Source organism: Oryzias latipes, chromosome 11 (genome assembly GCF_002234675.1).
Source record: "Oryzias latipes chromosome 11, ASM223467v1".
Taxonomy (NCBI): domain Eukaryota; kingdom Metazoa; phylum Chordata; class Actinopteri; order Beloniformes; family Adrianichthyidae; genus Oryzias; species Oryzias latipes.
In genome coordinates this window covers 23130903-23154594 of record NC_019869.2, presented here as the reverse complement: position 1 = coordinate 23154594, position 23692 = coordinate 23130903, and the positions used below count along the sequence as shown (strand labels likewise).

Here is a 23692-nt window from a genome sequence, read left to right as displayed (position 1 = left end):
GTGCAATTACTGCATTGGTCATTATAACTGTTTACTGGCATTTGCTTTCGGCCAATTATCAAGAACTCACCTGCGGAGTCGGCGAGTCACCACCCTGGAGCGAGCGTCTGGTGGCCGGACCTTCACCTGCCTGGGCTCAGCCCAAATCAGCTGCTTGAGTTGCCCTCTTTAATGAACATCATGTTCATGCTCACGAGTGCACCTGGCATCTTTATGACCCTTTTCTTGGCTGCAGCTCGCTGATCAAACTCGCAGGCGTGACATCTGACCTGATGCCTTATGCTCCGGACACTTGGGTGGCAGAGCTGACCAACACCAGGCGGTGAGTCGAATCAGATGGGAGGAAAAAAATTCCAGAAAGGCCTGACAGGCTCAAACATGTAATGAGAACATCTGCCAGGAGAATCTGTCACCCTTTGAGAATACCAGTCAGACACTGGAAAGGCTGGGCAGACAATGGTCACCTCTTCAAGACCTGCCTTCATGACCCCAACCCCAAATGAACAGTAAATATTAGTTTCATCCAAAAATCTTGTGCTGCAGGACTTTGATGTCATACATTTTCTATCAGTACCAAATGTAAATCTCCAGGATAATATTTGAAATGCTATCAATCCTATAAAGTACCAAAAAAAAAACAATGCTGTCACCATCGTGCATAAATGCCAGGTTTTCTTTGAAGTAACAATGCTTGCCTCTTTATTGAAATTATGATAACCAAGAAATAAAATTAGGTATTTCTCTTTTGTATTAATTCTTATTTCAAAAAGTTCAGCAAAAGTATGTCAATTAACTTGTGAGCTATGGGTTTTTATATTATTTTTGGACAAAACTGAAACATCATTTTACAAAAAGAAAATATAAAAATGAATGCCCTAACTAATGTTTAAATTTTATGGGTCTTGGTTCAGGTATATTTATTATTTTATTAGTTTATTTGATAGGTGAAGTGTCTTGAAATTGTTTAATGCTTGTCTAAATTGCAATATTTCATCACAGCAGTACAGCAGCTTGAAGGAATTTCTATAATAAGAAGATAAATATTGAATTTAGTCAAATATCAGCTGTTAAAAAATGTTTCATTCAATATAAAATCTCCCTTTAACAGGAGTGTTTTTTAGAGTTTAGAAACCATTTAATTCTTTATTTTTCAAAATTACATCATTTTAGGATTTTGTTAGGTTTAGAGCTAAATAAATTTTTGATATGAAATTAATATTTACAAAACATTTGAAAATGTGTCTCTAAAGACAAGAAACACAGCAAAGTTGATCAACGTAAACTTCAGAGCTCAAACATTCTCAACAAAAACAGTAGAACAGTGTTGGCTGTTTTTACATTTTATTGATAAATTATCATTTTTAAAAAGACACACAAACCATTTGTTCCTTCTATTCCCACTACTTCGTTTTTTTAATACGTTTTTTTCTGGTTTATTGTCATAATCACATTCAAAACAAGGTTAGACGTTGGAACTGTGCTCAAGATTGAGTTTTTGTTTTTAATATAGAGATGCTAGCATGGAAGGAGTTCAGAGGAGATTGGAAAGCAGCAATTAAAGCGGAGGGAGGAGGTTTACATTCTAACCCCCAGGAGGAAGGAGTAAAGATCTCAGCTCCCTCTGAAACAAAACATAAAGAAACCTCAATGCCATGACGGAGTCCACATGCAGCTGTGAGTTACTCTGGTTCTGGGTTTGGAAATAATCTTAACGATTGCAGCAATTTAGGCTAAGAAAAATGACCCAGCAGGGCTATTGCTCCTTAAAGCTGCAAACATATAGGAAAAGGAAGAAAAAGAAAAGAAAAGAAATCAGAGGTGGGCATAATGCTTTTTTTTAACCTTACAGTAGGCAACATAATTGGCACACATGAGTACATAAAGACAATTACCTTTAAAAGTTGATCGTTTGGAGCATTAAAAAACAAACATTGTTACGAGCACACTGGCAAGGTTGCAGTGCAGCATGAATGTGTATCTCACTGCAACTCCAGATCAACTAGCAGCAAAACCTCACTCAAAATTGCATAAATCATAGTGCAATGGACAATGATTTCAGGAGGGGGTTTCATTTTGTTCTGGTCAGTAACAAGACAAAGAAAGAGTACTGTCAGGCCACTTAGGCAGTTAAAAACTGGTCCAAAAATCCTAAACAAAACCATATTGTTCTACAAACTTAATAAAAAGTAGCCAGATCAAATTTGTCATTTATCTAAAAAAAAAAAAAGTGCTTTTTTTTTTTTTTTTAGTAAAACTTGAGCAAGATTTCAAATCTTTGTGGACCAGCTCTGGATTGACCTTCAGGAGGAGGGTTTGCACAGTGACTCAGAAAAAATCCAGACATGAGCACGACAGGAGAAATCCCCAGCATACACTTCTTCTGGTATCAGACGTGCGTAACATCTCGGAAGTCTGAAGAGGTAAGGAAAAAAGAAACTAAAAAGAGGGTTTGTCGTTTGAGCCGTGCACGTCTTTACTGTTCTCTAGGCGAAGCTGTTCTCCGGGTAGCTGACTTTGATAGCTCCCCAGTAGCAGGCTCGTATCAGACAGATGAGGCCCAGCAGGTAGGCAAATGCCCAGGACACATAGGTGGCGTTGTAACGGCGGGCAAAACCTCGAGTCCCGACCTAACCATGGAGGAGATTTAAAAAAAAAAAAAAAAGGGGGGATCAAAACATGGTTGACATTCTCTTACTAATACTGACGATTTTGATTTTATTGCAAATCTGCTCAAATGTAAAATTAGATTAAATGGAAATGTGAAATGGTCTCTCTATTACCCATTCCTTTCCGCTTGTTTAGTGGTAATTTATTCATTTATTCAATTTAATCATTTTTTATTTTTTAAAGAGGAATAAAAAACTTGCTAAAATCATTTCATTTTTTTTACAGCCATAAAGTCAAATTCATAAAAGAATCTGATGTTAACACGATTTTAAATAGTTACCCAGCAAAGGAGAAAAACTTAAAAACCTTTAAGTTTTTCCCAGAGATGAGCATCTCAGAAGTCAAATTCATAAGCATAAAGGGAAAACATACTCACTGTTAAACCCACACCAATGAAAATGCAGATCATTCCTACAGTAATGTAAGCGCAACAGCGCCTCCTGGGGAGCGCACTGCCAACAGACGATCTACAAAAGGACAAGAACAAAATGAAAACAAGGGATATTTAGGATTTTTAAGAATAAAATCATTTTTATTTTAGATAACACCAGAATTTTACTTAATAAAATGCATTTATTTTTTGCATGACAGTAACACCTTCCATTTCCTTCTTCCTGGTTATTTGCTTCAAATTACAAAAAAGCTGCTCCATGAAGACCTCATAGGTCACTCATGAGGACAGTCACATGTCCACCTCCCATCGTTTTCATTTTCATTCATACTCCAGCCAAGCATTTACAAGTCGACTACCCTGAAGCTGCTGCCTCTGCTGCAGCCCCTCACCCACTATAACTTTTATTCCCCAACATCTCACATGGCTCTCATGTGACTGGACTCCGACATTCTTCAGGGATTGCTGCTATTCAGATGCCTTAGAGGGCCCGAATCACCTGATATTTAACGGGTTTTTTTTCTTTTAAACTCTTCCTTCCTTCTTGACTTCTTCCGTGCTCCACTCCGTGTTTGAACAGTGATCACACGGCAACCACACTTTACAATTTACAATATCTAGGAATAACTTGATTTACCTCAACTCAGTTTTGGAAGACAGGTTTTTGAACATTAGTCTTAGTTACTCTGCTAGTTTGACTTTTCTAGGAGGGGGGCAAACATTTTAGAGTCATTTGCAGCATCGTTTCCCATTACTTTACTTTTTCTTATAATTAAGTTACATTTTTACAAATGAGAAACAGTGACAAATAAAATGTGGTAAGAAACAAAATAATTTTGAAGTAACTTGCACAAAAATGTGTTTATTGGCAGCATGTTGCTTTAAGACCCACTCCGATGGAAATCCTGCTTTTTAACATTTTCTTTTGAAGAAAACTAAGCTTGAAATTGCATTTTAGGTCTTTCTTTATTCATATTATTTTGACTGGTGTGCAGACAAAAAATGCCATTGAAAAGGAGCTTTTAGTGTGACGTAGAAAATACGCTGGGCGGGCCACAAGCTCCCTGCTCAATAACACTGAGGGAAAGTGGGGGCGGGGTTGCTCCGCACCAACAGTACCGCCCACGACTCAGAGGTAAATTTCTAATTTCTAATTTCCCAATTTCCCTTCTAACTATTGCCACGCTGCAGAAACTATGTCTTAGAAAATTACATGTTTTGGGGGTTTATTTAGCAAAAAACGGCATAATCATAATTAAAACATCACTAGGAACATCACTGGAGTGGGACTTTAAGTTGAGCTTCCACTAGAATCCTAGAATCCATTGGAATGTTTTGTACTTTGATCATAACTGCACAAAAGCTTGGACTTTCATTTGAATTATTCATTTAATAATGGATGAAATGTTTGTTTATTATACAGTCAGTACAAAGGCCTAAGAGTCCCGGTGCTCCAATTTCCACAAAACTTGCTTTAGCACTAAAACAGAGGAGAAATTCCTTGAAACGGTTGTCATCTAAATGACAAAACGAGAAATCTCCACGTGGAGTTTTTTATACACAAAGTCCCATTTGTGATGTTTTGCCTTTAAGGCCCAACTATCAATGCTAGTTTTCAGCAGGGTCACTTTTGTAAAAAAAAAAAAAAACTTTCCTCCTTTCTGGAATCCCTCTGATGAAATGAGGCATTGTGGGTAAGGAAATTCCTAACCTTAGAAACTACACATTGGAAAATTTTCAACCCATTTGTTCACCCAATTCCTCACCTCTGTGACCCACCAAACCCCCTTAAACTTTACATGTGAGGCCAATCTTTAATTCCTGTCACACGTCTAGATTAGCTTCCCCCTGGAAACTGAAAATTCCCGCTTCGAATCTCAGCGCCCAACTGCAACTGAACTGAAACAGTAAGTAAGAGTCTGATTACAGCTTCTGAGAACTGTGTAGCTTAAGGATTTGTTGCAGAATAAACCAACCACAGAGTTCCCTTATCTACTTGCTAAATAATTGCAAGATGTATTTGGGGGCGTTGTGATCTTCTGAAGTAAAGGTGCGTTTAGACTGGTGTCAAAGTAAATTGTTGAGGTGCAGCTCACAAGGGAACCTGAACAATGACCATAGGATATGAACATTCCTTCAAAACAAGAGCGCATTTTCAGATGGACTCACATTTTTTTGCAGTGTGGACACTTGGCGAGAGTGTTAAATCGAAGCTCCATCCACTGCAGGAAAAAAAAAAAAAAACAACACAAAAACAAGCATTTTCATTAACATTTCACTAAATAACAAAAAACAATTATCCTGCATGACATTAAACCAAAATAAATAAAGATTTTTTAGCAAGTTTGCAATTGGTTATTTCCCCTTATCACTGATTTATCATCTTGAGTCATTTTTATTCTGATTTCTGTTAGTTGTGCTTTTAGGTTAAATCAAACCCGATCACTTTAATCATTTTTAAGCTCCAGTTGACACAGGTCACTCTTGTTCTTTGAAGATGGAACAGAAATGGTCATTTAATGCACTTAAACAACAACATAAATTACGTTTGGGCTTGTATTCCAAAAATGTGTAAAGAATAAAAAAAAAGAACTAGTGTCAACCGGGGTTTAGATTCAACCCGAGCAGGTTAGGTTGAGGTTATGATATCCACCACTATGACCAGCTTTATGTCAACCTGTTGCTGTGCTGGGGGAGAGCCATCTCTGGAGAGACCAGACATAGGCTGGGATGACCGGGCGTCCTCACTGCCCTACAAGTGGCGCAAGCAACAACGTGCAGATGTTTAGAGGAGAAGGAAGCACTGACTTGGAGTATTTTCTGCCAACCAAGTTTTCATATAAACAACAATGGCAGGGAGGCACTTTAGGTCAGAGCAAACATGTAGATGCTTTTACCTATTTATTTTTTTTGGCACTAATTTTATTGAGATTGCAAACAGGCGAGGCTCTCAGAATGAAAATCCTTTAAAAAAAAAAAAGCAGCACAGCAACATCACCCTCTAAACTCTGTCATTGAGAGATCCTCTGGAAAGGTTTACGAACCAGAAAGGTGTTGCCGCAGTGACCGCAGACAACTCTCATGCCTTCAGGTTGGATGGGCAGTGCCGGCTGCGCTGGCTGCTCCTCTGGAATCACCATGACTGGGCTCAAGTTTATGATGCGTCTGCTGTAAACAAACAAACAAAAAATGTTCTGCTTCCATCTTAGCCAAGACATAATAATAAGGGTCTGGGAAAAAATATTCTCTAAGCACTTTATTATTTCATAAAAATAATGAACATGACTGCATGTTTTGGTTTTTTACCAGTTTGGTCGAGGACATCCTATCCTCCTGGACGTGTCCTTGCAGATGAGCAGGCAGTTGCAGGGACACCTCACATACTTCTTTCCTGTTGGGGGGTTCTTGATGGGCTGCATGACAAACAAAGTGCAGAGAACTAGAGGCCTGCTTTACAGAAATCCTAAAAACTGCTCCTCGAAAAAAATTTTAAAGACCAATTCTAATGAAAATTGTGCTTTAAACATATTCTTGTGCCATTTTTCTGATGATGGAGGACATACAGTGGGACGATCAAAGCTGACATGAATCTCCTTTTGTTTTGGTAAGACGTGCACAAAAAAGCACAGGAATTGCAGATCTTAGTTACTGCTGTTGCATAGTTTGCACCGACACACAAGAGTGTGCACTTTCTTAGAGAATTTTGTGTTTTCAGCTAAGCACAGTAAAACCATTTCCATTCAGAAACATTATTTGTGTTCTGAGAGGAATTGTGCTTAAAGCTAAAAATTTAAAATACAAAATATATTCACCCCTTATTGATTTAGAAAACAAACAACTCTCACCTGTTTGTTATTCTGGATGCAACATACTGGAATTTCAAATTAAAAAGTGACATTCTGATGCTTCAGAGGTACTACTGCTTTTAATGATGTCAAGAGTTTCCTTAAGGCGTTTCTGTCATCTTACTTATTTTTGTTACTTATTGTTCACTCTAGTCACTTAGCACAAATGAGGAACTTGTGTTGCGTCTAGACTGAACAGCAAGAAAAGGAGAAACTTCTCAGTCTAATTAAAGAGTTACTAGAAAGCCTGGTTTCTTAAAAGCAAAACGTAAAAAATGACCGTAAGTAAACCTTAAGAGTTTTGCACGTTTTTTTCCTAATAAGGCTCAACTTTTGAGCTGCATTTGTCTTGACTGCAGATTAAACAGGAGTTTTATTTATTGTCTTTATATTATAGGCCAACAATTAGGAATTGAACATTATAAAAGGTAATTTAACTGCAATGCAATAAATAAACAAAAAGGTCAAACATTGTAGTTTTAAAATAGCCGGCACTCTTCTCCTCTAGTTTTAAAGTGATTTTAGCTTTCATGATCTATTTTACTGTTTTCATCCTGATATGTTTTATTTATTGTGTTGGAAATTATTGCAGTTTTATTTTCTCTTTGTGCTTTAATTTGGTCTTTCTCTTGCTTTGAAACACTTTGTGAATTAATTGTGCAACAAAATGAAAATCGCCTTTCCTAAATGTCATTTTGTGAACACTGTCAGTACTTTGATGTTAAAAAAAAAGATTTAAAATAACAGGAAAACAGAAATCAAATGAAAAAAGGAAGGAACTGAATATTAAAATGTCAAAACTGAAAAGGAATTAAAAGAAGAAAGGAGAGGACGCTTTCCTGAGCTCATTAATAAAACAGTGGCTTTCTCTTACTGTGGCTTCGTTGCAGACTGTGCACTTGACCACGTGCTGATGCAGCTTTCCATCCAGGTTGATAAGCGACTGGCACACGCGGCAATTGATGACGGGCACACCGCTGGCGTCGGGGCTGGCGATGGCGGTGTAGGGGGGAGGTAGCTCGGCTTTAAGGGAGGGAAGATTAAAAAAAAATACAAAGAAAAAACACCACAGTGAGCCGTCGGTGCCCACCAACAATTATTCAGCGGATTCACAAACCCGCTTAACAGTGTCAAATGAAAGCCATCTGAGAGAAATGCACCTTATGTGGCACTCATTACGAAAATAAACTGTCATAAGGGAGAATTAATGGCTTATTTAAACACAATCCACTTACTAGATCCAGAGAGGTTTCAGATAAAAAAAAAAGCAGAAACAAAATGATGAAATAATATGCAATAGGAGGAAATGTTACCAATAACGTATTATAGGTGACAGTAAAACCTTCGGACAATTCATTTGAAATTCTGTTTAAAGCACATAAAAAGATTAGAAAATGTTCAAATTTGGATTTTTTAAAGCAATATTTAGTGGAGTTTTTTTTTTAAATCAGTTTTTAAATGTCAATTAAACCAAAGCCTGTTTAGGATTGATGTAATTAACATGCAGACAAATATCCATTCATTGTTAAAAACCTGTTTTTGAACTGATAGATTATAAAAGGTACAAAATACCAATAAAAAACTCTAATTTTAAGATGGGATCCTAAACCGCAGAGCATAGATATTTAAAGCTCAACACTGTTCAGTAAATTAACAAAAGAAAATCTTATTTTCTTAGTTTTAAAGAATTTCCACAGTTTAACACTTGTTTAGTTTAAGATATACCGGTAGGTTTGACATTTTTACCTCCCTACACGTTTCAAACAGAACTTTACCAAATCAAAAACCCATGTTGCAGTTCTATCATCTTGAATAATATTGTAAAAACTTCCTTTATCATAATAGACCAGTAACCACATTTATTGAATCAGCCTTTTTAATATTTTACATTTTTCTGAATGCAGTGGCACCTCGGCTGCCTTAAAGCTCCGATGTTCATCGGTCTAAACACCTGTCTTAAATTTAACATTTTAGTAAAGGGAAAGCCTTTTGAATGACAAATATCTACTAAACAAACAAATGAAAAAATACATTTTTTTATTAAGTAGCTCAGAAAAGATAGGGTACATCTATAAAACTGGAAAACAAAAGTCTGTTGATACAAAACTGGAAATTTCAAATGAAAACAATCTGAAATTACCGCCGCCGAGCCCGTGTTTTTTTTTTTTTTTTTTTAAAGGTCAGTTTTAAGTTCAAATTTAAAACCAAACCATTGTTTTTAAGGAATTACTACAATATTATTTGTGCTGAATATTAAATCTAACTACAGGCCGACTATTGTGTAACGGTTGAAGGGGTGGAGTTGTTTTTTTTGGGACTTCAAGATGACGTTTGTCTTTCTGGATTGAAGCATGCGCTCGGTTTGCTCTACTGTACTTTTCTCTTGTTTTTGTGATTGTGATACTCTGGTTGTGTAGCTTCTGTTTTATTCGTGCACCAGTACTTTAAAACTGTGCTTTATAATGAACATTATGAATCAAGGCACAAATACCTTTGGAGCCCCGAAACCAGCATATTCAGAAGATGGGTTTTTTTGCTACCATTTTAACTTTTCTCTCTGCTGAGCTCCTGCGCTCTTTTTTTGCACAAACCGTGAAGGTTACAAATGTTTTTTTCTGTTGTTAAATGGGACGTTGGAATTACCGGATTAGAATTACATATGTAAAAACCACTAAAGGTTTACCAAGCGGCTGACCTGGTTCCAGTTACTTTCATTCTCAAACCCATCTTAAACAGGAAGTGAAGTCTCTTATTGTGGCCATTTGAGCCAACACAAAAAAAATTAAGCCATTGGCATTTCCTCTCACTCTGTAGGGGAATAATAAGACAAATCGACAGGTCAATGAGCTTGGCTCTCCACACCACAGGAACAGGTGGGACATTCCACATACAATTTGGACAAAACTGGCTATAAATATGACTCGAAAATGCCAAAGGTTGCACTCTCACTGGTATGCAACCAAACCAACCCCCTGAAAACAATTATTTATTAATAACTTTTTTTTATCTTAAATAAAACTCAGTTTTTTAAAAATGTGTTGTCATCTTCACCCCTTGAATCACAGAAATCTTTTATTTTTAAAAAGAGAAAAAATCTGAAATGACAGAGATTACTACAAACTGGAATGAAGAAACTAATTGAAGTCTTTATACAAGTCTATATGTAAGGGTTAATGGCCGACGAAGTGTGCGGTTACTACTTTTTAACGCACGCCGTGGAAGCCTGAACCGTCCGACGCGAAGCGGAGGACGGTTGCTTCCGCGAAGTGCGGTAAAAAGTAGTAACCGCACACTTCGAAGGCCATTAACCCGCTTATACCATGGTCATTTACAAAAGCAATACATATTAACCAGGTTTTAGTCCTTAATTCTTGTTTTTTTTTTCGATTTGTATCACTTTTCTCATAAACAGCGTACTATAATGTTACGTGATGCGGCGCATCGCGCCGCATCACGTAACATATAGTCCGCGTCGCGCAGCACCACCGCTGCAGTTAAGATTCGGCGATATATATATGCTGATCGTCCCGATGGGTTGAATAAAGCATCAATTCAGAGGGAAAGTTAATCGCTTACCGCTTGTTTTTGCCCCGATGATCTGATGAAGCAAAAGGTTGTTTTACAGAAGCCGGCGCAGTGATACAAATCATTTAAGCTAGCCGACCGGAACTTCTTTTTTCACCGTGCGGTTATCAGGTTTTAACGCATACCCAGCAGCCAATCAGAATCGAGTATTCAACCGGACCATGGTATAAGTAATTGTATATACACTTAATAAAAATGCTTCTAAAGAAAATGAATAAGCTTTCCCACATTCATGAAAACAAACATTGCTGGAACAACATTAATAATAATAATAATAATAATAATAATAAGGGTTTTTTTCAGTATTAAGAAAAAATACAAAATATTTTTCCGAAGGCCATATGAAATATTTCCATATGCTTACATATCTAAAAAACGAATAAATGTGACAAAAAGAAGTAGTCATGAAATACAGATAATTAAGCCAAAGTTAATAACAATAAGTTGCATGAACTACTTTGATCAAGGAAATCCCAGAGGTAATGCTGGCTCTTGAAATGTGTGTGCAAATGGATGATATGTGATAACAATTTTCATTTTTTTTCTTCCTTTTGATTAAAAATAACATTTGACATCAAATTATAAACAAAAGACTATTAAATTGAAACATCTATTGACCAGCTCTAAAATAAACCGACTCATAAACTAAAGGTTAACAAACAACATTAAGCAATTTGATGATGAAATAAGTAAAGAAAAGCCACGCTAAATGGTTTTTATGTTTTCTCTAAATGTTGTTAGTCTCCCTTAGTCCTAAAATTTACCGCAATGCATGTCTGACACTGTATTCAGCAGCCATAAGACGTCGATATCCACCCTCTCAGACGTAAGATGAGAAGACAACAGCACCACAACATCCCTCCTCCACTGCAAGGAACAGCTATTGCTGTATTCTTAGTGTAAATCTAAACGGCTGATAATGATCTTTTTCTGTTTTCCTATTTAACTTGTGACATGAAAATGCTTGACGCAAAGCATAAAAAGCTACATTTCTTAAAACAACTGGACAGGACGGTGTTTAAATTAATAAAATAAAGTGCTTGACGTGCAACTATTTTCCTCACTAATCTGATTTTACTCCAAAAATGTCTCTGGTAATTTGTTTTAAGGGCCACTTCAGGCGCAGGTTAACTCTATGTCGAGCAATAACATTATTTCGGCCACTTCAGTGGATTTTTTGGGTCCTTGATCCCACCGTGTTAAAGGTTAACCCCTTTGCTTGCAACAAGACAGTCGACATATGAATGGACTATGGGGACATCATCTTATGGTTATAATCAGGATGATATAAAGCCACTTCATATGCGACTGACATGGCCAATTCTCTATTAAAAAATGAGTAAACATCATCACCCAATTCTCTTGCTTTAGCCTAATTATAGGGTCACACTTCCTCCAGTTTAATTTAAAAATATGACAACCTTATGTTTAAAAAGCTCACCTATATTTAAAATACAGTGTGTGAATGTGTAGACATGATGCAGTATAAAAGGAGCTGTGAAGACTATATGTAAAAAAGTATTACTAAAATCCAATCATTTTACTTTGAGGTGAATGAGGATTATCTCGTCCAGCTCTTGTTTGTATAACATCGCTTAAAAAATGGATATATAACAAACGTGCCTGACAGAATTTAATGGTCCTCTATTTAAAAAAAAAACACCTTGATCTGTGTCACATCTCAGGTCAAAGATGAAAATAAATGAGACTCAGATAAAGTTTTTTATCATAAATATTTAATCTACTTAAACACTCCAGAAATTGTGAAAATAGGCTTTAAGTGTTTTCTTACTCTTACTTCTAAATATTAGGGCTGTACACATTAATTGATTTATTAGATGAGTTGATTTTTTATTTCTCCCATCCAACCAGATCAATCGGTCTGACGCAAGTTGTTAATCAAATCGACCTATACAAATGTAAAATCAATTCAAAATGAAATAAATTGATTATTGGAAAACAAAAAATGATCAAGCTATCATTCCAGTCCGATGGTTAGAAACGCTTTGAATATAGCAAAGACGTGCTCTAATTATGCTAATATATTGATGTGGAGAAACAACAGTGGGCTGAATTCAAGGAAACTAAAATGTGAATGGATTTGCAATTAAATCTTGTTTACTTGTTTGTACATATATTTAATTTACACTTGATTGTCTTGCAAGAAATACAAGGCATCTGGAAAAACTTCACCTGCACTGTTCAGTAGCCAGGTATTTATCTCTGAGTCAAACTGGATCAGTTTTTGGCTAAAGATGTCCTGGTCAGTGAATCGGATCGTTCAAAATGAACCAACATCTACTATGAATCCTATCGTCAACCACAAATTATGAATTGAATCATTCCACCATGTAGTCTGGTTTAAAACAGGGGGAAAATATTGACTCAGACTCTGATTAATCCGTTATACATATGCAGAGTTTGCACCAACAATTCAAAGTGGGATTAGTTTATGAACTAGTCTGCAGAAGCGGTGGCTTTGGAATTGGTCTGATATTACTAAACTTTGTCTCGGCAAACTTGTGCAAACAAGCTGTCACTTTAGTGTTAAAGTCTAAAGTGATTAATCCAACAGTGAATTAGTTTTCTTTTTTTTTTGGTCAAGATTAGCCCTTTTTCCTCAAATGTTATTTGATATAAACCCTAATGACTAGAAAAGGCGCATTAGTCTGTCTTGAGTTCCTTTACTTTGCCACAAAACAACCAGTGTTGTTGCAATAGCCAGTAAAAGCTTAAGAGGAAAAATTATTTGACCTGGATTTGTTGGTGTGAATTACAGTAAAAGTAATGCTTCACGGCAAAATGTAAAGCCTACAATGCAGAAAAGAATGTCCCCATGTCTGATCATGTTTGCAGCTTCAACGAATTGTCTCCTGAAGCGCATAAATTCAGAAGATCACGATGAAACTAAATCCATAACACAAGTCATTCCCATCCATAAATGTTGGATCGGTTAATGTGCATAGGATTTATTTGTCAATATTAGCTAAACATGTCTTAAGCCTGTTAATATCAATTTCTAGGAATGTATGATTTGTTGTTTTTCAAGAAACTAAAGCCAGCTGTTTGTGATCTTAATGTAAATACATCAGTATGCTTTTAATAGCAGGAAGACGAGACAAAGGCAGCTTGCATGTCTTCATCTGCAGTGGTTTAACTCTCCCTCCTCATGATCAACAGCAACACAAGGCTTCCTCGTTCTTGACGTATAAATCCAGAAGATCTTTAGCTCAGTGCGTCGTGATGCATGAATTTACTGACTAAATCAGAGCAGTAATACCACAGCAGGCCCTCTCCTCTCTAACCTATTGCTCCAGTTCTCACGCTGCTCGCTCCATTTTTATTTAATTTATTCATTTATTTATTTTGTCTGCTGCCGTTCCCCCAATCCCAATGCCCTTGCCCCGGCCTCGCTGCGGTTTTATTTACGCTCTAACTCGATACGCCTTCGAAATGATTCAGCATGCAGGCGCGCGAGGCTCCGCGTTCGCCCGTCTGTTTACCTCGGGGGCTGGAATCCTGCAGGTACGGGGAAGCGTTGGGGGTCACATTCTCCGAATTGGGGCCCGACAGCAGCGGGGAACGTTCGTCCATGCCGTCGGAGGCCATGTCGTCCTGCGGGAGGCTCCTGGCCACTCGAGGGAGGGCAGCCGGCTGCAGTGGCTGGCGGTGCCGAGTTGGTCCGGTCCGGCAGACTCTGTAGACGACGGCGGCCTGAGAGGGGAGGAGCCTCGTGCGGTCCCCGCCCCCTTAAAACTGCTCCGGGCATGGGCTGTTCTCTGGAGCTGCCTCAAAACATCCCAGGAAATGCCTCTGCAGTAAAGTTCGTTTTAGCCTACCCAAAAAACAAAAAACCCAAATTCATAAAGTAAAACTTTTATTCAAAACTGAGTGTTTAAAAGAGACAAGTGGTTAAATTTTAAGCGTTTTCCAATTGAGATCCCAAACCATTTCCATTTATGGCCACTAGATGGCACTATAGACTGAAGTCATAACCTCCTGTTAGTCCGGTCATGGTCAAGTTTTATTGATGTCTTCATGTCTTTAACAAATTCAGTTTTGCAAATATAAATTCACTTATCTTAGACTATTGTAAAAAAAAAAAAGTATAGTATCAAAGTAATAGGTAGCTGTTTTGTCAGGGCTTCAAATCCCAATAAGATTTGGAGCCTGTTTACTTGCATATTAAAAAAATCTAATCGTCTGATCAATTTATTTAAGAAAATATGTTGAAGGTAAATCTGATATCCTTTAACAGATAATAGGAGTTAAATAATTATGAGAAGTTTCACTTACTAATCCATATTTCTCTACAATAATCTGATTTCCGCCTGCATGAAACCCATTTATTCTGTAAATAGTTTTTTTATATATCAGAAAACTTGTAAAATGAAGAAAATAAATTACAGAAAATAGTATTCAAAGTGTGACTGGAAAGCAAAACATTTTCTATATGAAAGCCAGTCACCATTTCCACATTGTGGAGTATAAACAAAGAATTGCAGAAACTTATGACTCGGATTTTGAGACTCATAAGGTTTATATGACACGACAAAGCTGAAGGCACAGCTGGTATATATAATAATAATATAAAAAACTAAACACTGTAAAGAAAAAAAAGTTTTAAGTCTCTACAAATACAGAAGCTTTGAAGGAACTCTGATAAAGGACTTAGAGCCTCATTTATAAAACTTTGCGTAGGATTTGCGTCAGAAGTGGCGTACGGATGAAACATAGGACGTGCGTACGCACAGAAATATTCGGATTTATTAAACCGTGCGCACGCACATCCTACGCATCTTTCCCTTTATAAATCACAACCGATTCTAAATGCAGCGCAGCTTTTTGCGGCTACATGACACGCCCATAGTTGCCCATAAATAGTCCGTGAAACGCCCACAAATTAATATTCATGGCTTGCTAAATCATGGCAAACACAGAGAGGAAATCAAAAAAACGTAACTTCACTCAATGTGAAGTAGAAGTTATCGTTGGCGAGGTGGAAAAGAGGAGAAGAATGTTGTTTGGAGGGCACAGTGTGGGCATTACTAATGCCAAAAAGGCACGTGAGCGGCAAACGGTGGCAGACGCCGTAAATGCTGTAGCCTCACAACCTGGGACGTGGCCGAAATAAAAAAGAAATGAAAGAAATGATCGGACATCAAAGTCGAGGCAAAAAAAACGTCTAGCGCGAGTAAGCCCTGGCTGCAGCCTGCAGAATGGGTCATCGTAGTGGAATGCTTTGATTGCAGAGGAATGTGAACACGCTGTGACGGCCTCAGCATGGGCGGGGCTAACATTCCACAGCGTGTTCACATTCCTCTGCAATCAAAGCATTCCACTACGATGCCCCATTCTGCAGGCTGCAGCCAGGGGTAGTTGTCTAGCGCTGCATCGGCAGAGTGTGTCCGCCGGGTGGGGGGGGGTGGTGGGGGGGGGGGGACCGGAGCTGACCCCTCTTGATGAGAAACTGGCCGCTATTATTGGGGAATCCCTATTAAGTCCCCCTTATCGGCGTCCTCCTCCGCCTCAGTCACCTGACTGAGACGGAGGGGACGCCGACGCGCCAGGGTCAGGCTGACACAGGAAAGAGAAATAATTCAAATGAATGCAGTCAAGTCACATGTATGCAGGCTACACAATTACAGATTATTAATATAGAACAATTTTATTTTAGTTGCTGGGTGTTCCAGCGGGGCCAGTGGTTACGATGCTGCAGCTGAGCAGCCGTCTGGACCCAGCGTCTCCACGGCACGCGGCTCTCAGCCCTCCAGCAGTGGACGTGTCCTCACCGATGCAGTCCTTGAAATGCAGAGGGAAGTCAGTAGTTCAATCAGAGAGGTGGCCAAGGAGTTGGGCGAAATCAAGATCGCCCTGACTGAAATAAACTGCACGATGAGGGAATTCTTAAATAAATAATATTTTCCACACCTCTTTTTCTTTATAAGCGACGCATCACTTCCAAACGCTGGCGCACAGCAGCAGCAAATGGCTCAAATGCGTGGGGATGGGGTTCAGGGTCGGGGCCAACACAGCAATCAGCGCCAGGGGGTAGAGGCACGTTTTTAAGCTGTGCCACATTGTGTAGCACAGCACATGCCAGCACGATTTGGCACACACTGTCACTTTCACGTGTTTCTTCCATCTGCCGACGGTGTCGCCATTTCTCATTTCACCCGTTTTTGTGCGTACGCCTGGGTCAGAGCTTGCGTGGAGGACCGCACATTTTCCCGTCAAGTTTGCTTTTTATAAATCTCAACTATTGCGTAGAGAGTGGCGTACGCCTTCTTTTGTGCGTACGCAACGTTTATAAATGAGGCCCTTAAGCATGTATCATGAATTTTTGGATCAGTAGAGTTCTGAATCAGAATATATATCAAATGTTTGTGGTATGTAAACAAAGTTGTCCAGTGAAATAATAAAAACTCAGAGTCTCTTTGAATATCAGCACCTGCTAAATTTCGTTCAATTTCTATCCTTCCTGTTAAACTTAGATGTCACCCAAAGACCTTTTTGAACTTTGCATGCTGTCATTCAGCGTTTTACTTCTGTTTATGGTAGGTTTTTTATAAGTTCAAAATAAATGAAAATAAAAACAAATTGCTATATTTGCAGTGAATTGCAAAGCACAGGCTGGGGTTTTCTTTCTTTAGCTAAGTTTTCTTGTCTCAACAAGGATTAATAATACTTTGATAAAAGCTGACCACAAAATGCAAATATTTAGCAGCTAGTAAACCTCTCAGTGCAGACCAAAGCCAAAATGAAATTAGATTTTTTTAGAGATACATGCATAAATAAGAATTTTGGCGGGGAGCAATAACAAGAGGCTCAACTTGTTTGAAATTTACTTACATATCTTAAATAGTATGTTTATCTAATTATTGTGGGTGAACTGTGCCTACACTACCCTTTTATGAAGAAAAATGTTTACAATTTATACAAAGTCACCCAAAGATAAAATGCGAACATACAGATTTATTAACATTACCATGCCAAATGTTTACTGTACATGTGAAAACTGATTTTGTATACAGTAGGTTACAGTGTTTGTTAAAAAAATTTTTAAAGAACAATGTTTATGTGCCATGAATATCTATTGAAAAAGCTAAATAAAGTTTGAAAAATAAAAAAGTAAATTTTTCAAATAATTGAGAACAAAAAGGTTTTGTGAAAAATGCAGTTTTTCCACTGCGGTCTGTGGATGGGTGAAGACCTGCGTCATCACTCGTCAGCAACGTACTCTGCACCGTGCAACCACAATTTCTCGAAACTTTTTTTTAAACACATTTGCTCAAATAAATTAGGTACAAATGATTAAATCAATTTTGGGGGGGAATATCTATAGGTTTTATACGAAAAGATTAGCTTCATCCAGTGTGGTCCTTGACCTAGACCCTTCGCTCCATACTGCCCAACTATGTAGCCACAAGGGGGCCGAAGTCTGGGTCCCCCTGTGCCGGTCCCCAGCCCGGATAAATACAGGGTTGTGTCAGGAAGGGCATCTTGCATAAAAATCTCCGCCAAACCACCTGTGCGAATCAGTGAAAGCTGATTCCCCGTGGGGAACCCTGAAGAGGTATGCCGAAAAGTGAACAATATTTATTGGTTGTTGTTCTTTATAGTGTAAATTGTAAAAGTACTCCAGATTTTAAAATCAGTTGACAAACAAAAAATTCATACTGACCCTAAGATCCAAACCTGAAACTAACATCTGATTATGGTTGCTAACATGAATAAAAAGACTTCCCATAAGAAGATTCATGCTGATAATACGAAGGAGAAAACTACTGACTGCAAAATAGAACAAATAAGACCATCCAGAGCTGTCAAATAAATAGAGGAATTCTTCAGAACCATAGCAATTTAAGTGTCTTCTTCTGTTTTCTTTGGTTGGTCACTCAACAGCTTTTGAACTAAAGAACACCCATTAGCAAAAAGTAGTCCACAAGTATAAATTAGTCTATAAAAAAAGTGTGACAGAATACTTGAATTTTACTTTTAATATACTATATGGTTGTAAACTTAAAATGTTGCGATCTAGTCTGAAAAAGTATTCAATTAGTACTGTACTTCCCACACTACACATAGGCCTACATGGTAGTGTACTTGCTATACTTATACTTAATAAAATTAAGTTGGACTTTTTTCTAAAGGAGGACTTATTGAATTATTTATAAAAAACTTTAGATCTGCTTGACAGTTTATGCAGGCTTGCTGCTCATTACCCAGGTCATTGCTTTCCCTTACAGTTACAACCCTGTTGCTTGTTTGTGCCAAAGTGTCCCATTCCAAGCTGCTTATGTCAAGATTTGTTCTCAGACTAGTTCACTCTCTGGCTAAGGTTTAATAGACATAAATGTGGTGCAGCAGAAACAAGCTTTACAGCTTTAAGAGCTAATAAGCAAATAAAACGTCTGAGCTCTGAAAAGCATAATAATCAATCATGTAACATACATTTGGTAAGTTGACTAATAATACTTAAATAAACATTATGTTCCTGTATGGGAAGACAATGTGTGGAAGAAGCAAAAAAAAGCAAAATAAACTTTTTTTCTTCCTTTTTTTAATTGTTAACAGAAGCAGGAGTCATGGCTGCAGGGTGGAAACACCACATTCTTCTTACAGCAGACAGAGACACAAAAAAAGGCAGTTAAAGCAGACTCTTTAGCTTGCTTTCCCATTTGCTCTGAAGGTAATCCTGACGATGTGGTTGAGCCAAAGGAAGGTTTGTGCGTGAAAAGCTGCAGTTGAGTCAGTTTTTCCATCTGTGCTGCAGGCTTCAGTGGAGACACCAGCACGAACGCCACTCCTGTTTTTTCTATGCGAGGTGAGTAAAAAGTTCTATTGTATTTAGGTTTACATTTGTATGTTTGTGGGAAGTTTTGTTGTAATGCAAAAGTTAGATCTTCCAGTAAAATATTAGGAGGCTGTTTAGACAGTGTGTTTGTGACAAATCACAAACACACAGTCCAGCTTTTACAGATCCTCATTTACTTTGGATTTATTGTGTTTCATGACCTCTTTTTGCTTTCGTTTCTGGGCTATGTGAATACATAAAACCTTTCTTTAACCCAATTTTTAGGCTAATTCTTGATTGTTTCTTTCATATTATTGCTTTGAAAATTTTATTTGGATCACAGTGGCGGACTTGGCAGTTTGGGGGTCCAGGGCAAACAATAACGTGGGGCCCTCTGCAGGGGTTGCATTACTCTTTTCTTTTTTTTTACAATTCTTATCTATTGGCTAAAACACTGTTTTTATCAACCAGTGTGCCGCTGCACACTCATGTGCTGTAGGAGATGGTCAGGTGTGCAGTGGGTGATCGCCCTCATTAACTGATCTAAAAACATTTACCATCCCCAGGATATCAGCGTTTTGTTCATCCACACAGGCCCTGATAAAACACTGAGTAGATAGGAATATGAAAGATCATAAAATACTTTTTTCTTTGTGTTCATTTGATTCTATTAAAGACATTTTGATAAGAATGACGGTACCACGATTTAGCTGCAGTTATAACTGTTTTCTGAAAAGTCCCTCCCCTTTAACTGTCTCCACCAATCATTCTTGGAGGCTCAATCACACGTCATCAGTCTGACCAATCAGAAGTGGTTAAAGTCTCCACTTCCTTGTTCTGATTCTGCTCATAAAGTCGCTCAGTTCTAACAAAAATACCAGCTAAAGCTCGTCTTTAGTGGTGTAGCTTTCCACAGAATCCGGTATCAGACCGTAGAAAAAGTGAACAAAACAATGAAGCTCACAGACGCGAGTTTGTAAGCGTTCGGCCGCTGTTTGCACTACATCTCCCATGATGCATTGAGTTAAAATGATGTCGTCCTTGTTTAACGTCTTGAAACCACAACGAATACACATTAAACAGTTTTTGAATCTTTTAACTTAACTTTTATTCCATCTTTTAGAAAAAACAGCTGCAGCTTCCAGCTTTATCTGCTACAATTATCACAAAAATGCACGTAAGATTGCAGCGCGCTGTAGATCAATTCAGACTATGAGTTTCTCCTTTTTTTAAATTTTTGGATGCTGGTTTGCCGCAGGATTTTTGTCAAGGTTTAAAGTGTGCCGTGGCTCAAAAAAAAGGTTGAAAAACACTGGGCTAAAGCATCAATTGAATAACTCTACTTAGTGGTTCACTTTTGGACAGCATCAGTGTCAAGGATCTAAATGTTTGGATAAGCATGTAAAAAGTGAAATCACATTGAAATGTTAAATAAATATATTTGCCCTGTTTTACAGCAGGGTCTTCTTCAGTCTTTTCTTTAATTTGCAAGGTTTTATTAAAGAAATAAAAAAAAGAAATCAAAGTTTGTTATTCAAAACACATTTTAAGAAAAATAACTGCTAAATGTTTACCTTTTCATTCCATAAATTATTCTTTTAAAAAAGAAAAGAGTTGTGCACATGTTGAATTTTGTTTGTTGTGTCTAATCAGGTGACTGGGAGATGCTCTGGTGGATCATGAAATGGTTCTGCTTCTCCTGCTGCATCCTGCTGGGTACCAGCTCTCAGTCCAAGGATGCTGCTGCAGCAGGGTTTCTTCATGCTTTTTCACCTGAGCAAGAGTCAGGAGACACAGGGGGCTGGGAATGGGGATCTGGATTCTCTCCTTCTCATGTGCTCCACAGCTTCCCCGGGGACAGCCCGGTTGTTTCAGAATCTCCAGAATATGTGGTCAACTGCACCCAGCGCTTCTGGTTACCACCAGCTCCAATCTGTTGGGAAAACGCTGTCGGACCAGAAGAATTTGCCAAGTGTCGGGTGCTCATTCTGCAGAACGGGGCTGCCCTGCAGGCTCTGTCCATCTCAAGTGGAGTGGAGGAGGGAGGAAGTTCTTACAACCACAAAGCCAAAGAGGAGATCCAGGGAATTCACTCAGAACATCAGAAAATGGAAGACACAGTGAAAACCGTGGAGATGGTGTTTGTCTCTTTAGCTGAGAAGAGAAAAGAAGGAACAGAGCAGGCAGTCCTCACAAGGTAACAGTAATTGTTTCAATTCCTCTAATTGCAAAGAAAAAACTTCTAAAATCTTAATTTTATTTTAAAAGCATGCCCTTGAGGAAGTAGGGGTCCCTTCCATAGGTTTTTAAAAGATGCACCCAAAGAGTCACTTTACATTTGATTCACACTTTTAAAGGATTCTCTGATTCCTATTCTTGCTTTAAAAACAAGTTTGTAATTTTACCAATGGATATGGGGAAAATATAAACTCAATGGTTGACGATTTTCAGGTTACTAGCTTAATATCCAATTCAAAATGTATGAACTACAGAAAAATTTGATATTTTAACAGCTTTTGTGTGAGGTTTGTTTTCTCCCCACACATCTGTGTTATGTAGTAATTCAGCCTTTCAGCAGATGGTGCATTCAAGTTATTACTTATAATTGTAAGGTGGATATCTGGCAAACGGGTTTTCAAAAATAGGTTCAATTTCAGCTGAAAACACCAGCAATAAGTCTGGGTAATCATGAAAAATAAACTAAATGTGCATAGTTTCATCATGCAGTATGCACTGTAAAGAACCTGTGGGTCAAATTTGGCCACAGTTTATTTCCTTATTTTTAACTTTTTTTTAATGTAAATTATTTCTGATTGTTTTTTTTTTCATCATTTTTTTTTGTTATTATAATTATTTTGACTGTAGTGAATTCCGGCTGACAAAAATGAGCAGACAAAAAATAAATGGTCAAATTAACTTTAAAAGCCCAGAAGAAAATTGTTCTGGGGTTCTCTGGGGTTAAACAGCCATGCAGGATATAGACTGTGTGGTTCCTATTTGACAATTGTTTCAATTTTGATTTTTATTTCATGAATAAGGACAGATATAAAAATATCCATGTACTGTACAACAGCAGTCCAATTCACATGTTATGATGCTTTTGGAGAAGCTAATTTGTAGCATTGGACCCTACATGTTTTTTTCTAGAATGAATTACAAAAACGAGACTACCAGTTATTTATTTGACATATTTTTGTTTAGCATCCTTCAAGATACCACTATATCACCATGACAGTTTTGTCTTTCACTTTTAGCTAATTTATAGTCAGAATTTGCTCTACAGTAAGGTCTGCAAATGTATCGATTATTCTCCTGATTCATTATTTTCAGATATTTTGTGTTTCATACTAATTAGCTTTTGTGTAGTTACAAAACCTGTAGATTTACTGCATTTTCCATATTTTTGTAGGGTTTAATCGAGTTACTATAATCTCATTATGAAATTTGTAATGTTGTGGGTTAAAATGTGGTGTACTGCATGTAAGTTCTGTACCTGCAATACATGTAGTCCCACTCACTAGAAATCAGATCAGAAAGCATGTAAATCTTCATGCAACAATAGCTGCACTGCAGAAAAGCTCAACTTTCAGCACATCTTTAATCCAGTGAGTGATGCTACTATAATACTAAATCCACTGAGAATTGTTAATTATCCCCAAATTTAAAAGATTTACAGACCCAATCATCCATTATATTAGTTTAACAACTCTGGATTCTATTTTTAATCTTGTGTTTTAACGTGTTTTAGTTTTTGTTTTCTTTATTTCCCGTGTTCAGCCCTTTGTATCAACTGCTGTTGTTTGAAAGTGCTATATAAATAGAATTGACAACGTTAACACTCAACATTTCCAACCACCTTTTAACTGATGGAACATGCTGTGCAACTAAAACTGGACAAAAATCGTGATTCATCAATTAAGTCTATAATGGAGTCCCATGTTTTCTTTTATTCTGTTCAGAATGAAGCAGCATCTTGCCAACACAAGGGACAACATCTATGACAGGAGTGCTGTTGCACACCGCCTGGAGAGACAGTTCTCCACTTTAGAGAGAACCCTGCTCAACGCACAACATCGAATCGGCAAACTCTTTATGCCTGCGCTGAAGAGCCCTTACTTATGAACCACTGTATGTGCATGTACGTGTTGATGGATTCTTCAGAGTAGGCTTGCTGTTTGCAACTTCTGTCGGCAGAACACCTAAAACCTGTCATTAAGATCGTGAAAATGCAGCCGATAAATCTTGCTTCATATTGTATTGATTGTGTTAAATACAGAGATTTTGTAGCGTCATTGAACATGACGCAACTGCTCTACTTGTAATTCTGAAAAGAGAAAAAATAAAAGAAAAAAAGTTCAATTCTTTTCCTTTTTATGTACATATGTAGATTTTTTTTCTTTTTTTCTG

The 23692-nt window shown here is 37.7% G+C and overlaps 2 protein-coding genes across 3 annotated transcripts; one reads left to right on the top strand and one right to left on the bottom strand.

The window, feature by feature from the left end:
• Positions 1-1324: 1324 nt before the first annotated feature.
• On the bottom strand, positions 1325-14282 carry pip4p2 (phosphatidylinositol-4,5-bisphosphate 4-phosphatase 2). Of its 2 annotated transcripts, XM_023960166.1 has the most exons (8): positions 13992-14282; positions 7778-7926; positions 6365-6471; positions 6103-6226; positions 5736-5810; positions 5228-5280; positions 3044-3134; positions 1325-2627 (listed from the first exon to the last, which is right to left on the bottom strand). In XM_023960166.1, the coding sequence occupies exons 1-8, from the start codon at positions 14095-14097 to the stop codon at positions 2484-2486; spliced, it is 849 nt and encodes a 282-aa protein (XP_023815934.1). In that variant the 5' UTR covers positions 14098-14282; the 3' UTR covers positions 1325-2483. The 2 variants fall into 2 exon arrangements, with proteins under 2 accessions (XP_023815934.1, XP_023815935.1); XM_023960167.1 differs by lacking the exon at positions 5736-5810 and having other exon boundaries at positions 13992-14270.
• Positions 14283-19051: 4769 nt separating this feature from the next.
• LOC101165652 lies at positions 19052-23649 on the top strand. Its single transcript, XM_004074225.4, has 3 exons — positions 19052-19315; positions 20939-21482; positions 23245-23649. Exons 1-3 carry the CDS (start codon positions 19309-19311, stop codon positions 23405-23407), a joined length of 714 nt encoding a protein of 237 aa, XP_004074273.1. The 5' UTR covers positions 19052-19308; the 3' UTR covers positions 23408-23649.
• The last annotated feature ends 43 nt before the right edge of the window (positions 23650-23692 follow it).

Bases quoted from the DNA above. Each gene is read 5' to 3' on its own strand.
- pip4p2 (XM_023960166.1), bottom strand. From the start codon at position 14,097: ATGGCCTCCGACGGCATGGACGAACGTTCCCCGCTGCTGTCGGGCCCC. The intron at 7,927-13,991 runs GTAAACAGACGG...CCTCCCTTAAAG, and splicing joins GCAGGATTCCAGCCCCCGAG to CCGAGCTACCTCCCCCCTAC. The intron at 5,281-5,735 runs GTTGACATAAAG...TTTTTCCTGCAG, and splicing joins CTCCCCCAGCACAGCAACAG to TGGATGGAGCTTCGATTTAA.
- LOC101165652 (XM_004074225.4), top strand. The intron at 21,483-23,244 runs GTAACAGTAATT...TATTCTGTTCAG, and splicing joins GAGCAGGCAGTCCTCACAAG to AATGAAGCAGCATCTTGCCA.